Raw genomic sequence first — 17479 nt, forward strand, 5'->3', positions numbered from 1 at the left:
GAAGACCCAGGACATGCTGGAGGGACTATGTTTCTCGGCTGGCCTGGGAACGCCTTGGGATTCCCCCGGAGGAGCTGGCCCAAGTGGCTGGGGAGAGGGAGGTCTGGGTCTCCCTGCTTAGGCTGCTGCCCCCGCGACCCGACCCCGGATGAGTTCAGAGATGGTTTGGTCAAATGACTTTATTCAGTTATGTGATACTGTGAGCTCCTTCATTATCTGGTATGCTCAGAGTATGATGCTCAGCTACTATAACACCAAATTTAAGCTTACCGGTAATATTTGTAAAACTGACTGAGTTATAGATATTTTTGTTAGTTATTGTCCATTAGCTTTGGTGGCCATCTTGAATTGACTCCAAAAGTTTGTCACCTGTAGATATATATATCCTGCAAGTCATTAAATGTTTTGACAATGCCACAAACACACACACAGGCATTGCCTTTGATGGCAGATGATAATGAACATTTGAATATACTGCATTTCAAGGTAGTTACAACAAAGAAATATGAGCGTCACTTTTGAGGGTTTTTTTTCTCACCTGCAACATCCTCTGTGTTCTTCTCACACTGACACTCCATTTCTCAGCAGTTAACAGTATCAAGCCTGCGTCAAAACAATAAACAGACACATTTCTGCTCAATAAAAAAAGTCCTGACAATTCAAACCAACACGCCTCGGAGTGTTTTGCAGCCTTAACACACTGGTGAATTGATTTGTTCAACTCAAAACATAAAGCAAAAGGAAGAAAGGATCAAACTTGGAAAAAGTTCTCAGTAAGTCAGTATGTCCAAGCAGAGCACCTGAAACAAGAAAGCCTGAAGTGTACTTCAGCCCTTACTGTCAGCAAAATGTTTCAGTGTTCCTCTCCCTGCAGTTTCAGTTTGCTCAGTTGTGACACAGCTTCCACGTGCTCAAAGGTTTCTTCCTGCTCAGGCCTGCCTCAGACTTTTATTGTGCTTCACAAAGAGGTGAAGGTATGCAGTCTGCGTGTGGAGGGACACACCTTCCTACCAGCTACAAGCAGAACTGGAAATGCTGCTTATCTGTCATGTGTCTGGGTTTTTGTTGTTTTGATGTAGGGTTTTCTTGTATTTGCTTTTTTTTGTCCTTGTCTTGGTATTGTTTTGTCTTCTTTATGCTTTGGCTCTGTGTTGTCATCATTCACCTGTCCTCTGCTCAGCAGTTTTCTGGTTTCTTGTCACACCCATCTCCAGCTGTCTTCACTCCTAATCACACACCTGTTCCCACTTCTCCTCATCACCCTCTGCTTTAAAACTTGGTCTTCCTCTCCACCTCCTGGCCGGTTCATTGTTGTTTGTTGTTGGTTTAGTTTCTAGTCCCGTCTCTGGTCTCTCATCGTTTTTGCCTTGCCTTGCCTCGTCTTTTGTTTGGTTTTTTGTTACAGTTGTTTTGCTGCCACGCCAGCCCTTTGTTTTCCGTTTGTTATTTAAAAAAATTTTGTTTTTTTTGGACACGAGTCTGCGCCCTGGGTTCATCCTGCTCTCCACCCATTCTGACATTATCAGGTTCTACAAAGACCAATCACATACATGCTTATAAAAAGTTTTATTTCAAATGCATATAAGAACAAGATAAGAACGTGTTACTAAATTTTACAAACATGTCTCAAACAGTATTTTTAAATTGTTAATTACCTGATAATCTTATAGAGTTTGATCGATTGGATATTTTTTAAAATCTAACATTACGTATGCAGAGTGAAATGAACACATAATCTGAATGAAATCCAGCTGAAGGTGAGTTCTCAAGGGCCCAACTTTCCAGTCAGAGCATCAATTAACTCCTGCTTCTTTGTCCCGGTGGTGCGGATCCCAAACTGCTTACAGGCCTCCTTCAGCACAGGCACGGTCAGCTTTCCCAGCGTGCCGTTCTGCAGGTGGCTTCTCAGCTCAGCTTCTGTCACCTCCACTTTGGGCTTTTTCTCAGCTCCACCTCCAACATCAGCTGCACCGACACACAACAGGCAGATCGGTCAAATAACACGCAAAAGTAATCGCTCACCACTTTGTGCTGTCTCTGTGGCCTTACAACCTGGAATTTAAACAGATTTTAAGTTAACAGAAAAACCTTAAATGCAGTTAAATGAAGAAAAAACTAAAGGGAAAAAATGCTTTTTGCATATTTATTCAGCCCACAAAATTCTACAGTTCCAGCATCAAATCTCTTCATGTCCGTCTCTGTGATCTTGGACTTTTTGTCCGTTCTTCAGGACCAAACTGGGTTGGACGGAGGCTGCTTGTGTCCAACCAGACATTCTCAGTTGTAGTGAGGTCTGGGCTTTGACTGGACCTTAAACCAGATGAGTGTTGCTTCATTAGTTTATAAGTAATCTTGCTAACAGACAAACCAACCAACACAACCTCCTTGGTGGAGGTATTTATGGGGCTTTTGAAAGGTAATGGTTGGAGCTTCAAGGCAAAGGGGTGAATACATATGCACTAGTTTTTGTCACATGTAGCTTCAACAAACTTTTCTGAAGTATTTTGCATGAGTCCGTTCCATAAAGTCAAATTGAAAATCCAGATAAATTCTTGGTTGTGAGGTAACAAAATAAAAAAATACCAAGGGTTAATCTTCTTGTAACCCACTGTAAAATGAAACTCAGAATCTCACTTGTTTTGCGTTTAGGGGCAGGTTTGGCCTCTGGATTGTAATCAGCAGGGTAGACCAGGTCTTTAAAGTCTTGGACCAAAGGACCCAGACGGTGGTCAATCTGGTCCACCTTTGGCACTGACAGAGAAAGGAAAAGAAATGAACATGTAAACATTAACCACAGAAGGCAGAAAAGCTAACAGGGTTTGTTTTTTCTTACTGATGAGATCTTCGATGTCTTCAGGAGCCATCATATCCAGAGCCAAGGCCTCCAGGTTCCTGTAATGCTGCTGGAGAACCGGGTTCTCAAAAGCATCACTCCTGCATTACAGTACACATAACAGAAACATTTTACTGAAAGAAACAAACCAAATGACCATATACTGTGTGTATATTGTGATTTTAGCATAAGCATGTGTTCATTTTGAATTCTGCACCAACGTTTTCATAAGAAAAACGGTCTACATTTCATCCTTTTCTCATTAGACATTCGTTTAGGTTCCACTACTTGTATTTGAAGCGGAGTTTGTAGACAATCTCCTTCATCTTGTCAACCTGCATCTGTGAGGCTGGGGGACATCGAGGAGGATCCAGAGTCCGCAGGTCGTCTGCATATGGCAGGTAGATGACATTAAAACCTGACAAAGACATGAAAAATCAGATCTACATTCACCATATTTGTGTAACACTCCAGAAAGATAACAACAATGACAAACAGAACCCCCCCCCGCATGAATACCATAAAATGAAAAGCATTTATTCAGTGAGAATGTCTTAATCCATCTTAAGTCTCTGACAGATCAGATTGTTTTCCACTTCACTCCAACTTCTTCTAAAAACAGCCAAATGAAAACAGAAAAGTTGTAAGCTTTCATTTATTAGAAAAAAAACTACTATCACTGTCTTTAAGTAGATCCAACCTGAGATTAGCGACACATCATTAAAACTTATTTATTTAAAAAAAACTAAGTTCACCCTTACTGATTCTATAGGAATTTAGAAAGTAAGAAGTACGCAGGTGCTGCTGATCAAATGTATTGATTACTGATCATCATGTCTTTAACAGCAAGATTTTCATCAGTTTGCTGCTCTGGTGCATACAGGTGTGTGTCAACACAATGTCAAGATGGAAAGACATCAGCAATGAAGCACCTATATATTAGAGAATAGAAAATAATATACTTTATTGTCCCCAAAGGAGACCTGGATAGCTCAATGCCCAATCGATCGATAACATTTAAATGATAAATGCACCCATTCAGGTCAAAATATCAGCATTAAAATAAATTAAAACTAGAGACAGGTATATTCAAAAGTAACCAGATAAAGGTGGAATTCTCCCTCTGGGTCGGGGGGGAGTCTTTGCTTCCAGCGGAGGAGTTCAGTTATTTTGGAGTCTTGTTGCTGAGTGATGATAGGATGGAGCAGGAGATGGATCCATGGATCCATGGACCGACGGACAAAGGCCTTGTCTGCAGTAATGAGGGTGTGGTATGGGGGTGCATTAGTGAATATGGCAGGCCTTTCCAGCTCATCCTGCATCCATTCCAACAGCATGGTTTCATAGCAGAAGAGTCCGGGTGCTGCACGGGCCTGTCTGCACTCCAGACCTCTCACTAACTGAAAACATTTACTGCATCATCCATCCATCCATTTTCTTTACTCGCTTCTGCTTTCCAGGATGCGGTAGCTGGTGCCTATCTTCAGCCATCACTGTACGAGAGGCAGAGTACATCCTGGACAGGTAGAGAGTCCATCACGGGGACATTTGACGCATCATGTAAACAAAAATCCAGCAGTACTGTTCAACAGCTAGAATCCTACATCAGATAAGAATGGGACAACATTCCCCTCCAAAAACTGGTCTCTTCAGTTCCGATGTCTGCACACTGGTGTTACAGGAAGAAGAGCCGCCTTACAGCAACATTTGATGCAGTCAAATTCTAAATTACATCATTTTTCTTCCTAAAAATACTAACATTTCTTAGTTTCAACTTTTAACACGTTTCCTGTGTTCCATTGTGAATAATATATGGGTTTATGAGATTTGCAAATCATTGCATTCTGTTTTATTTACATTTTATACAATGTCTCAACTCTTTTGGAATGTGGTTGTAATAACTGAAGAGCTGGCCCCTGAATAAAAAGATGTAGTGAAAGTGTTAAAAGCTGAAGTAAATTCAGCAGTCATAGCATCATCAGTATTGCGTCCCTATCTGAAAGCAAACTGTAATAGGTCTAGTTTACTGCTAACATCAGCTTTTACCACAAACACTACACATTTCTCAAGGCATTGCATCACAATTAAAGTAGACTGGTATAAATGATCACTCTGTTGGGGGCAGGTATGATTACAGAGTTTTTCCAAAGAGCAGAAACTTTATGAATATAGTAGTTTTTTTTATATAGGACACTAAACAGCCAAGCAAACTGGTGAATGGATGAATATTCAGGGTTAAAGTAGAACAGGAGGCAGAGCTTTCAGTTCTCAGGCTCCTCTCTTCCAGTTTCTGTCTGTGAGGCTGACACCCTGTCTGCTTTTAAGACTTTCCTTTTTGATCAGTCCTATAGTTCAGGTTGGTTTGGGTTTCCTGAGCTCTCCCTTAGTTCTGCTGCTATAGGCTCAGACTGCTGGAGGACAAACTGACCACATGTCCTCTCTCTGCTGCTGGCTTTACTCGCTCTACTGTAATTATTTCTATCATTAACATGTTTTTCTTTGTCTTTGACCTGGACCAGTCATTCTGTGTTTGTCTGTGTCTCTTCTCTGTCCTCTCAAAGCCCAGCTGGTCGAAGCAGATGGCTGCTCGTCCTGAGGCTGGTTCTGGTTCTGGTTCCGGTTCTGCTGGAGGTTTCTTAATGCCCTGAGACCACTTGTTGTGACTTGGCGCTATACAAATAACCTGAATTAAATTGTTATGTACACTCAGTGTTGAAATTATGTTCATTAATCAGTGCGGTGTTGAATGTAAAATTTCACATTAATACAATCAGACCAACACTAAACAGGTGTGGCTTGTTTGGAAGGGTAAAAAAACAGCACAGCACCAAGGCTCAGGTTTACAAAACTGCATCTAAACAAACCCCAACAACAACGTTAAGCCCCAAAAAACCAAACAAACATCAAAATGTTACAAAAAAAGCCTACATTTATGAAGCAATCTGACATCAGCAGTGGATTACCTGGTGGTGTGATCTGTACTTTCCCTTCATCAACGTCCTCCAGCTGAGGCACCAAGGCAACAAATCGAGGTGGGTAGTTTCGGCGGGAGATGCAACGGCAGAGAGCAAATATGTTTCTCTCACTACACTTCTTCAACAAGGCTGAAAACAGACATGCACTTCCTGAGGAGAGAAGTATTTGATTTAGTGCACAGGGTGAGGAGAGTTCAGGACAAACATGACGTCATATAACCATCATTTCACCTATAGCTTCATTTGACACTTTTTGATAAATAAAATGTTGTTGATTTGAACTGAACTGTAAGTGAGTGATTGTCTATCTTTTAAGTAAATAAAAGAAGGTTCAACCTTTCACGTCCTCCTCCTCAGGATAGATGAAGACAGAAGGGCGAATGTGATGATGCAGTTTCAGCTTCTCCATCGGTTTGAATCCAATCAGAAACAACCTGGGGTCATCAAACTTCTTGATGGCATCCACCTCGTCTCTCTCCATCACTATTTGTTTCTTGCCATACACCTACAACACACGAACAGAGTTTTAGATGTGCAACAGCTTTGGAACAGCTCTTTTTAGAAAGAAATTACCTGGGCTTTCTTTATCTCACTGGGCAACAACAAACTGCCGGTCTGGGTGTGGAAGGTGCGGGTTTTACTGCGAACTGGTTCGTTGGTCTCCCTGTAAAGTCGGACTGGAGCAGGCTTCCGAGCTTGCACTGCTGTTGCATAAACTCCCACAGCAACATTTAGCCCCTCACCAAGACACAAGCTCAACCTGAACATGACGGAGAAATACACAGACTGGATGAAAACACAGAAACGGAAACAGCACCATCTGTTGAAATCCTTTTTCTCAACCTGGCCATGGCTCTCTTCTTCTGCTCCTTAGCCCGAACTCGTTTCTGGAGGTCCTCCAGTTTGTCACAGGGCTCCAGCTGCAGCCCCAGCTCGCTCTCATCCTCAGGTGGACTTACAATGTCACGAAAGAAGAGCGAGACGTCGAAGCCATCCGCTTTCATCAGGTGCATTAAATCAATAACGACACCTACAAATTCAAAGTTGAGTCAAAAGAGTACAGAAACAGATTGAACACTCGCTAATAACTCAAGACACGAAAGGAGCTGCTCATAAACTCTTAGTCAACTTTCAGTCGGGTTTTAGAAAAGTGGGACTACTAAAGTAATGAATGATTTTATTGATGCTCTGGGACAACAAACAACACAGTGCAGTCACTGAGCTCTGTAAGACTTCGACACAGGGCATCATCCTTTCCTAAAACAAAGACTTCTCATTACTGGACTGCCTGGACATGCTGCTGAGTAGGGAGGTGCCATATCTTCTGGTTTATGGATTTTTTTTCACACTGGTGAAAAAATTCATATTGTGATATCCTACAGTTCTTTGCCAACCACCATTAAAACAAAGAAGAAGAAGATCGAGGTGCTGCGAGCACGACCCAGCAAACATGGCAGAGCACAGCACGGAAATATCTCCCGAGAGTCCTAATTCCAAAAAAAAAAAGGAGCCGCTTCTGTTGTTTGGAATTATTTGGTTTTATTTAGTTGGGCAAATCCAATAAAAAGCAGAAAACGCAGAATATCGTCTGTGATATCGTTATCATGGTGTTTAAAAAATATATTGTGATATCATTTTTTGGCAATATCGCCCAGCCCTACTGCTGAGCAGCCTGTATATGATTTCCAACAGGTTTCAGTGTGTGAAAGCAGAAGGGATCACTTCCAGTGTCCTTCGTGCAGCCAAAGTTCTTCACTTCTGGGGAAATGTTTTACTTGACTGAGAAGTACGAAATGCTAATTTCCATTTTTATGCTGATGATCCTGTGATGTACTCTGTTGCATCCTTAGCTTCTTTTCTAGGTTTTTAATAATGTTCAGCTTACTTTATGCAATTCCAAATTAGTTTTGAACACTAACAGAACAATACTTGTGTTGTTCTTCAACTCACAACCAAAGTCCTTGAATCCATCACCACTGAGATGATCTTAGTGTTTGAATATAAACTCAGCAGGTAATCCACTGTTCACATCAGAACAAATTTAATTTGTATGCTAAAGAATTTCAAGGGTTGTCCTGAATAGATAAAAGTTTTGAAAACTGTAATAAATGGTTATGTCAGGTATAGTCAGACTCACCAGTCTCCTTCAGGTCACTGGCCTTGGTGCGAGCCTGCCGGTCCTTTGCACTGTCGCCCCCGTGTGGTTCATCCCTGCAGGTGAAGATCATGAGCCTCTTGTGTGAGAGGCGGAGCTTGATGTCACTGTAGAGGTTGGCGCAGCACCACAGGGCATCGCCTAATGACGTCTCCCCACTACCCAGCATCTGGGATGCCAGCTGGACACCTTTCTCCCCCCTGAGAGCATCCACTTCCTGCACTCTCTTGGCACCTGCACAAAATACAGAAAGTGTGAATGCTGTCTTCTTCTTTATCCTTTCTTCCATACATTTTTGCACACTTTGAGCTATTTTCACCATTCATATATGGAAACTTTCAGCTCTTTTAGGAGATGGGTGATATGACTTGTAACTTTTAGACTTTTCAAACCATTTAACTTTCTTTACAAGCATTTCTTCCATTGAAATTCATTGAGCTTTAATTCCTTCAGAATCATTGTTCTGTTTGAAATTTAGTTCAGCGCACGTCCTCCATTTTTGTCTTTTTATGCTAATTTTAGTTTTTAGTTATGGTTGTGCTTTTTCAGCTACTGTTATGCTAATTGTAGCATCTGTTGTGCTAATAATAAATATTTTTGTAATTTAGGCTAATGTTTGATTAATTTTAACTTTAACACCCGTTTTGCAGCTTTTAACTACTGTACCGCTAATTTTGGCTTTAGCATCTGATACTTACCGATTTGTTAATTTGAGCTTTATAATTTGTTTTTACTAATTTTTGTGACTGTTTTGCTAATTTCAGCTTTGGTAACTTTAGTACATCTTTTCTAATTTGAGCTACTGTTCTGTTAATTTTAACCTTTGAATATGTTTTGCTGTTTTTAGCTTCTGTTTCGATCATTTTAGCTATGTGCTAAACCCAAGGAGAGTGAGCCACCTCGATTTATGATTTCAAACCAGGAGTACCATTCTGCCCCATACAAGAAAAGCTTCATTTCCTGAACGTCCCTCTGCCTGCAGCCAGACAGTGAAGAAGGAGCTTCATGGCTGAGCTAATGTCAAATTCAGCTTCCAGTACTGGGTTACCTTACACATCCCTATGTCAAAGAACCAGACCCTTATGTTTGAAGAGCCGGACCTGGCTTTGGAGTTTGCCAATAAGAAACTTAAGAAGAATTCAAACCCAGAGACGGTTTAACTTCAGGACATGTCAGAGCTTCTTATATTGATCTGTGTGGCTGCAGCTGAGCTCTACACTTCACGCCTGTAACATCATCTCTTGTTACAATACTTACTCAGCTGGTTATGGCATCAGTGTTTCACTTAAAACACAAAGGTACTCATGTATATGTCTATTTATTGTAGGGGAGTGGGCAATTTTCATGCTTAGATCCTTCGCCCTTTTCCAGTTATTATTCCCTTTCATTCCCATTTATGTTAAAACAATTTCTGATTCAGATCATTTTGAACTAAGCACCACAGCAATGTACATGTATATATATATATATATATATATATATTAAGACTATGGTCTTAAACTTTTGATCAGCTGAAAAAAATCATGTTTGAGTGTAAATGCAGTTTGCAGAAAATTCCCTGCTCAAAAGTTCTTGTCTCTTGCACTGATTTTTTTCCTTTAACATTGTGAAGCTCTACTTAGAACCTTCTTAAGATCCAATAGTGCAAAATGCAAATTCTTGCAATTTTTTGACTGATCTTAAGATTTTGATCAGGAGTGTATTAAACCACATGTGGAAAAGTTTACAAAGATGAAGCAGTTTGATCTAATCATGAATTTGCTCACATTTTCGTTCAAATCAAAGCAGCAGCATATGGACAACAAGTGGTGGTTTGTTTATTTGGAGGGTGCAACATCTCACCAGGTTCATCAAGGTCGTGGTACACGTAGACATGTTTGAAGGAGTTCCTGGGGTTCTTGCTTTGCTCTGTGCCGTAAAACACCAAAGCAACAAGGTCCCTGTGACTACTGATGATTTTACTGGTGTACACACTCCGTACAACCTGCAACAACACAAAATCTGACCATCACTCACCTGCTGGACAACGAGAGAACTAATTTTACACAGACTTTCAAAGAAAGCATGAAATAAGACACGTTAACAACTGCGCATCCTACCTGCATGGTCATGTCAAAGTTTGAAGGCTGCCCAGCTTCACCCTGGATGAACATTTCCTTGGAGGCATCAACCAAGAACACCAGACTGTCTCTTCCAGTAATCTTGTAATCTCCTGTCAGAGACACAGAACTGGCTTGTTTTGATGCAACTTTAGTAATTCCACTGGTAGCTTAGATTTGACATAAACTATCTGTTAGCATGTTGTATATGAAAAACACTAAACTGTACAGCTTCCATGTGTGATCATACCACAGCCAGAATGTAAAACTATTCAAGTTAATGTGTGAAATTACAATGAGCACAATAAAGGTTAGCAGAAATAAAATTGATGTAAGACAGCTGACGTTTTTGTATTTATAAGGGTGCCAATGCAAACGCATGAAATACTGAGTCAGCATTCATGCTAATGTTTTCCTCATTATGGTTTTTCCCAAACTTTTCGGCCGTTTGTAGCTCTGTAGCTCAGACGAAAATCATTCAAGTTTAAACGGGTCACAGAAAGTTGGACTTCACTTGTCTGCACTGGCATTTTGAGATCTTTAATGTTTTTTTTACACAGTATTAGCTTTAGTTTTCTGATTTTTACTGATTTTTCCACGAATGTTCAAGTGACAGTAACGTTTGAGCTGTCTAAAATGTTCAAATATTTTGAAACAAACTCACAACTCTTTTTGGTACAAATACATCATCAAATACATCAAACTGTAGGGATTTTTGTTTTCTTTCACCCAGTGTGTCTTACTTGTAGGACTTACGAGTTTCTCTCAGATCCCCCCAGATGGCAGGGTTCACAGACAAGATTACACAGATTCTCTTATATTTAGCTCAAAATATTTCATTCAAAACAGAAGGTGAAGGGTCATCTACATAATACACTCTAGAAACATAACAGAAACAGAAACTCCCATGTGAGACCATCAGTCTACTGCCGCTCACGGTTCTACATCTTTAAAGGTCTAATTTATAGTTTTTGCACAGTGACTATTTGAGCTCTATTTTGTCTCATTAACTTTGTAGTCAGGGAGTGACAGTCACAGGTGTTTGGTTACCACAGTGACCATAATGAAGCACTGGCAGCAGCTTTAATATTTTTTCTTTTTTATCTTGATTCTCCTGACACTTCTAAAGGTAATTCATCAAACGTATCTTAGATTATTGCTAAGGTATGTTGGAGTTTTGAGCAGCAGCTGCATCGTTTAAAGTTAGGATGCAGAGTCTCCTGAATGTGTTTCCATCTCACCTCCAGATGGATCTGCTTCTTCTGGCTCTTCCTCCTCATCCTCATTGTGGTAGTAGGCGTTCCACTCCGCCATGTTTACTCTGCAACACGAACCACTCATTTTCACTTGGAACCCTGTTAGGACACTTTGGACCCAAGCTCTGCAGCAATGCTGACCTTAAATTGCCCATAAACAACTGAGTAAACTCATCCTTGCCATTCAGCTTGGTTACCATGCCCCTCACCCAAAATGTATTATTTATTTTAATCAAGAGTGAAACAAACTGTAGCATAATAGCATTAGCTGATAAGCTTGTTGTTTAGCCTCTTTCCTTTTACTGCTAATTTCTCGGCAGATAAGTCGCCACTCTGTAGTTTTAATAATGTGTCCAAAGTGTTAAAACTACACCTCTATAACTAAATGAAGCCGAATTAAGTTATGATATTTACTTACACAGCTCTACTACTCACTGCACACAAGTCCGGGCTAGTTTCAATGAGAGGCGCGTTCAGGTACGTGAACGAGCTGCTACGGAAAGCCTTAGGCGCCAAAAACAATATGCTGGTGTAGATTCAGTCACCCAGGCGAATCCAAGTTAAAGCACAATACAAATGGATTTAAATTCTGCAACTGAAGACTTTTCCTATCCCATCTGAGGAGCTTTCTCAAATAAAAAACGAAGTGAGCAGTTTTAGTTTAAAAGCTTGAAAAGGCTAAAATCTGTTAATGGGTGTGTGTGTGTGTGTGTGTAACTAAGTGTGCACAGTCCTATTTTTTATATGTATATATGTATATATACTTAGTTACAAAAAACCTGTAGCCTATAGCCTAAAGAAAAAGTGAAAAGTTACATGTATTCATTCCTAACCTTCCATAAACCATTTTCAAACAACACATCAGTAAAGATTGGAAAAACGAACACATGACGAAATCGCATTTCGGCCATATTGGACTTCCATAACTGACCCTGCTCTTTTTGGCAGCTCGTTGTTTATTGGCTGGTTGGCTGACTCTTCTGTCCACCAACCAATCACAGTCAAGTAGGCGGGGTTTCTTGAACTCAATACGGAAGCACTTATTGTCAGTCATGTTGTATTTACGTTAAGACAGTGACACAGCACATACCGCTGTTACTAACTTCAAGCTAGATTAGAATTTGCCTTTTTAATTCTTATACTCCCCTAAATAATCAGTGGTTGTGTTTATATTTGTACCAGTTCTACGTCTTGCTTTTAGGCTAGCTGCTACCTCGACAACTTTTGGCTGACTGTTAAGAAACTTTGAAAATCTAATTTGTGGCATTATGGAACAAAGTGTTTCGTATCCTGTGAAACTGTACATATACGACATATCCAGAGGCATGGCTCGTCAGCTGAGTTTGCAAATGTTGGGTGAGTTTCTGACTTTTGTCTCCGTGTAGTTGGTTTCACCTGAGAAACCGAGCTTTACATTTTTCTTAATAGTAATAAGATCCTATCAGAGCTCACACAGAGAAGATTATTCCAGTTTCAATGTGTTTCTCTTTGCAGGAAAGCAGCTAGATGGGATATGGTGAGTTTACACGAGACAGTTCTGTCAGAGTGACCTGCTGTAGTTTAAGTTAGACAATGTTTGTTTTTGTTTTTTCTGACAGGCACACAGGTGTTGTTGTCCACGGACAGGAGTTCTTCTTTGGTGGAGCAGGCATCAGCAGCTGTGCACCTGTAAGAATCAGCTCCATCCTTTTCATTTAAAGGGCAATTCTGTTTTCTCCATGTCCATGTATGTGTGTTTTTGTAGCTGATTAACTTCTACAGTAAACCGGATTCAAGATGGCTGCTGCAGCTAAGCGACCTTAGAAAACAAGCTTAAATGTGGTGTGGTTGTAGCTGAGCAACACATACTATGAGAACTAAAAAATTGTAGGAGAGCTGTTCTTAAAATGTTGTCCTCAAATATTAGATTTAACTCTGGTCGCAAAATATCTCATGAACCATTGGACGGGTTTTAATGAAACTCTGAAAGTAATCATTGGATGTTTATCTGCAATTGATGAACTATTGGAGTCAATCCCATTCAAGAAGACTGCCACAGCCAACTGGTCTTAGGAATTTTGTCAATTTTACAGATATTGAGTTGAAATGTGTTGTGGCAGTATTTGAACATCATCCCCATCACATCCTTTCAGCGTGACATGTTGCACAAGATCTTTGCTTCAAATTTTGTCATTACCTCTTATCAAAATATCTCGTGAACCACTAGACAGAAGTTTTTATTGAAACTTTTACAGAGTAATTATTGGCTGTACATTTACAACTGGTTGATTTTTGGAGTCACCCAAATTCAAGATGGCTGCCACAGTTAATCAACCTTACCCAAAACAAAAATGGCTTCTTATTCAAATTTACAGATATTGACCAAAGGTTTATATGATGCTAGATGAATAATTCCCAACACATACTTTGAGCATCAGCAAGAGTTGAGATCATGCATAACCACATTTCCAAGGTTTGACTAAAATGGCTCCACCTTCATCATTTCTCATTATAAGATGATTTTAGTCTAAAACCTTGGCATGAAAAAATGCAATGCCTGGTGTGTTGTGCATCATGATGTTCCCATGTTTGTTCCTTAGGGTGGCACTGTACTGGGACAGCCTGACTCTGTGGTGGACATGGGCTCCACTGAGGTGCCTGAAGACATTTTTACAGAGTATCTTACATCACTGTCCGAATCCACATACAGGTAAGAAACAAAGACTCGATGAGCTGTTTTGTCAGGTGTGTCGGAGAGGGGTTACTTGCCCTCAAAGTAACTTTTTTCTTTTCTTGTAGTGAACAAGTTTTTACTGCGTACTGTACAAGTGGTTCCCTAACTTTTCAGCTTTTTGAGCTAAAAATAAAAAGTGGAAGACACCTGTGTTTGTATCCAAACATTCCATTTAACAAAGAGCCTTATCTGCTATTACTGTATTTTCCACACGATAGGGCACACTGGATTATAAGGTGCACTGTCAATGAATGGTCCATTTTCAAACTTTTGTCATATATAAGGCCCACCGAGCTATAAGGCACATTAAGCCGATCAAAACAGCCTCTTGTCTATTCGGAGAATAACGCACCGATGTAAAGACCCCCACATACTCGAGCGTACTTCACTCTGCAGAGGTCCGCGCGTACTCGAGGCGGACTCAATGTGGGCGCGAAGCGGACGTCCACCAGAAACGTCTAGTCATGGGATGTAAACAAAAGGTTTTCCAAGGCCCTAAACATCCCCAGGAGTTCTGTTAAATCCATCATCAGGAGATGGAAGGAATATGGGACGTGTAAATCTACCAAGAAGGGATAAAGAGGATTTCTGCTTCCATCTCAAAGATTTCAGAGCGGTTCATGCAAATGCTGTTCTTGTTTTGTTTTTATTTTGCCAACAATTCTCTCATTACACTATTATTTACAAAAAATGCTCTGGTTATTTGGAAGCAGCAAGAAGATGTCACCTTTCTACTGTACCCTTGTGTCAGTTCTGGGGATAATTTTACAATATTTCTTTGGAAATAATTCTGTATTGAGAAATTGACAGCGGTGTAAAATCTATAAAATTGCATTAACATAAATGACTATAAAAGTTTGAAGATTTAAGCTGTTTTAAGATGCCAGGGATCCATTTTGTCCTCTGCCCCGCTCCCTAGCTGTTAGTTCACCAATCCAGTCCAAATTAAACTTTGTTTCTCCAAACTGAAGTTGTTCAAAGACCTATTAAAAGAAGCTAAATATTAGAGTATAGTATCAATGCTGAATACTGAATGAATGCTAAAATTTGTTGAAATAAACAACAATAACTGAACCTTTAAAGTAAAAACAGGTACTGTAGGACAGAACAGAATCAGCAAAATGGTAGCTTCAAGCTGAAATGAGTAAAATTGTTACTAAAAATTGAAATTAGAAAAAAACTGTGTTAAAGCCAAAATTAGCAAAATGTTAGCTAAAAGGTAAGAGTAGTAATACAGATTCTAAGGCTAGAATTAGCAAAAATTAACAAAGCTGTAGCTAAAATCTATAAATTTTAAAGCCATACTTAAAAGCTACAAATGGCAAAACTGTTAAGTGAAGTTAAATTAGCAATACGGTTGTTGAGAGTGGCATAAGAAGATAACCATAGAGCCAATTTACTGAAGCCGATTTCAGACAACTAGGTTTTTTGAAAAAAACGAAGATTTCTGTTTTGAAAATATTGCTATATAAAGTTAAATAATTCATAAATGATAAAAGTTACAAAAACCAAAAGTCATAGCACACTATTCCTGATTGAGTTGAATGGGTAAAATAAAACAAAATCTGCAGAAGTAGTTTGGAAAAAATGCATGAAAGAAGCTATGAACAGGAAGACAACGGTGTCAATGCTGACTCAGCGTTAATACTATTAACCTTTACACAGAACATCTGAAAACTCTGTTTAAGCCTGTGTGTTTTCCCCTGGTCTTTGTGCACAGCAGTGACAAGTACAACGTGTTTGAACACAACTGCAACACATTCAGCAGCGATGTGGCTCACTTCCTCACAGGCAGAAAGATCCCATCCTACATTACAGACCTTCCATCCGAAGTTCTGTCCACGTGAGTAAACTCACTTTGTCAGAAGGCTGAGCTGCTCCTATTTTCCGTTTCATTCTCAGTATTCCTATTTAAACATGGAAACATTAAGATATAAGTTTAGAGTATCTGTTTTCTTGCCTCTGACAGCCATGAGTTGTTTTTCAGTTTTTCACCCCACATACTGTGCATGCTTGGTTTGGATCAAGGATCATTCCTCAGACTTCTTTTAAACTTTGCTGTGTTTTCTCCTTTGCAGGCCGTTTGGTCAGGTTCTCCGTCCGTTATTGGATTCCATGGCCATAAATCCTGTAGGCAACAACAGAAATGGACCGCAGTAGAAGAAAACCTACAGCATATACCAGTGTGCTACCAGTCACATTTACAGCCAGCTCCCTCTAATCGATGGGAAGTCTGCTTCTGCGTAGTGTCAATGGGTTGTAAGATGGACTGTATATACAAGTTAAACTTTGTTCTTAGATTTTATATTTTTCATAAAACACCATCCTGCTAGTTTAGTCAAAATATGAAATAGCTTCTAAATTGGTTTCAGATAGTACAAATAAAAACATTTACTCACTGAGACAGTGACACACCTTCTTTCTAAAAGTGCTTTTTTATGTCAGAAACCGATGTGAGAACATGTTAAAAAACATTATTATTGCAGTAGTCTAAAACCAGCACTGGAAAACACTGTCACCTTTTGCTCTTTACAGACTTTGGGTTTAATCTTTTGTCATTTTAGTGGCCAGTTTAGTTTAAAATTAATGAACACCATTTAAATATGTATCAACATACACATAATGTTTATCTGTAACAGTGAAATGAATTAATTTTACCCGAGCGATTGTTTCTAATAAGAAATCAGATTTATTTTAAATGAAAGACCTGAGGCTCACCTGAATGTATATTTATAGATTGTTTTTTTTTTGCACAGACTAATACTTTTTTATCTTATGTCTTTTTTTGCTGTTCATCCTGACCTTATTCTGTGACATTAAATCACATCTAAACCCAGGGTTCTGGACCACTCATCTGTAAACCTCTCATTTCCTTCATCTTCCCTTTAGTCACTTCAGACTGTCATGTGTTCACTATATCTGAATGAGGAAGGCTAAACATGTAGATTGTGTTCAGTTTATATACAGTTTAAGCAGAATCACTTCCTTATCCCAGTAGGCATTGGTTATTTGTGTCATATACTGATGCTCAGGGCTGCACATTAAGTTTATTTATTGAATCAGTTTGGTGGAGTTTGTTCTTTAAAACATATTTATATTTCCTCTTGATTCTAATAAATTGTATTTAATTATAAATCTAAATGATGAACACTTTGAAAGCAATTCATTATCTTCAGTGTTAATGCTATATTATCTCAAATACTTCATTTCTTTTCATCCATATCTTACACTGGAACTTGTGAAAAATAAAGCTAAGAAAATAGAAAAATGTTTGTCAACTAAAAGAAATGAAAACAATGATTGTCAAAGTACTGCTTTTACAAAATTAGCATTATTTTTTTTGACACTGGAAACTTTATTCTGATGAATTAAACTGGTTATTCATTGAAGAGTTGCTTGTTTGTCTTTGGTACACGATCAGAAGTGGTTGACTATTGAAGACACCAAC

The 17479-nt window shown here is 39.3% G+C and overlaps 3 protein-coding genes across 5 annotated transcripts in view; 1 reads left to right on the top strand and 2 right to left on the bottom strand.

The window, feature by feature from the left end:
* LOC108246211 (GTPase IMAP family member 8) overlaps positions 1-1057 on the bottom strand; it is a 10554-nt gene extending 9497 nt beyond the window's left edge. Inside the window, exons 1-2 of one of the 3 annotated variants that reach the window (XM_017433626.3) lie at positions 839-1052; positions 539-603 (exon numbers count right to left, since the gene is read on the bottom strand). In XM_017433626.3, coding sequence (XP_017289115.1) covers positions 539-578 — 40 coding nt within the window. In that variant the 5' untranslated portion in view covers positions 579-603; positions 839-1052. Of the gene's footprint in view, positions 1-538 lie in introns of all 3 variants that reach the window. The other 2 variants (XM_017433625.3, XM_017433627.3) reach the window with 2 other exon arrangements.
* Positions 1058-1549: 492 nt separating this feature from the next.
* xrcc6 (X-ray repair complementing defective repair in Chinese hamster cells 6) lies at positions 1550-11867 on the bottom strand. The gene is made up of 13 exons (XM_017433599.3): positions 11737-11867; positions 11304-11383; positions 10063-10175; positions 9806-9947; positions 7946-8197; positions 6652-6838; positions 6382-6568; positions 6145-6313; positions 5797-5958; positions 3122-3251; positions 2834-2934; positions 2635-2751; positions 1550-1965 (listed from the first exon to the last, which is right to left on the bottom strand). The coding sequence occupies exons 2-13, from the start codon at positions 11374-11376 to the stop codon at positions 1766-1768; spliced, it is 1833 nt and encodes a 610-aa protein (XP_017289088.1). The 5' UTR covers positions 11377-11383; positions 11737-11867; the 3' UTR covers positions 1550-1765.
* A 478-nt stretch (positions 11868-12345) lies between these two features.
* desi1b (desumoylating isopeptidase 1b) lies at positions 12346-17420 on the top strand. Its single transcript, XM_017433611.2, has 6 exons — positions 12346-12674; positions 12813-12834; positions 12917-12986; positions 13898-14007; positions 15752-15874; positions 16110-17420. Exons 1-6 carry the CDS (start codon positions 12587-12589, stop codon positions 16189-16191), a joined length of 495 nt encoding a protein of 164 aa, XP_017289100.1. The 5' UTR covers positions 12346-12586; the 3' UTR covers positions 16192-17420.
* The last annotated feature ends 59 nt before the right edge of the window (positions 17421-17479 follow it).

This window comes from Kryptolebias marmoratus, linkage group LG2 (assembly GCF_001649575.2).
Source record: "Kryptolebias marmoratus isolate JLee-2015 linkage group LG2, ASM164957v2, whole genome shotgun sequence".
In the NCBI taxonomy this organism is placed as follows: domain Eukaryota; kingdom Metazoa; phylum Chordata; class Actinopteri; order Cyprinodontiformes; family Rivulidae; genus Kryptolebias; species Kryptolebias marmoratus.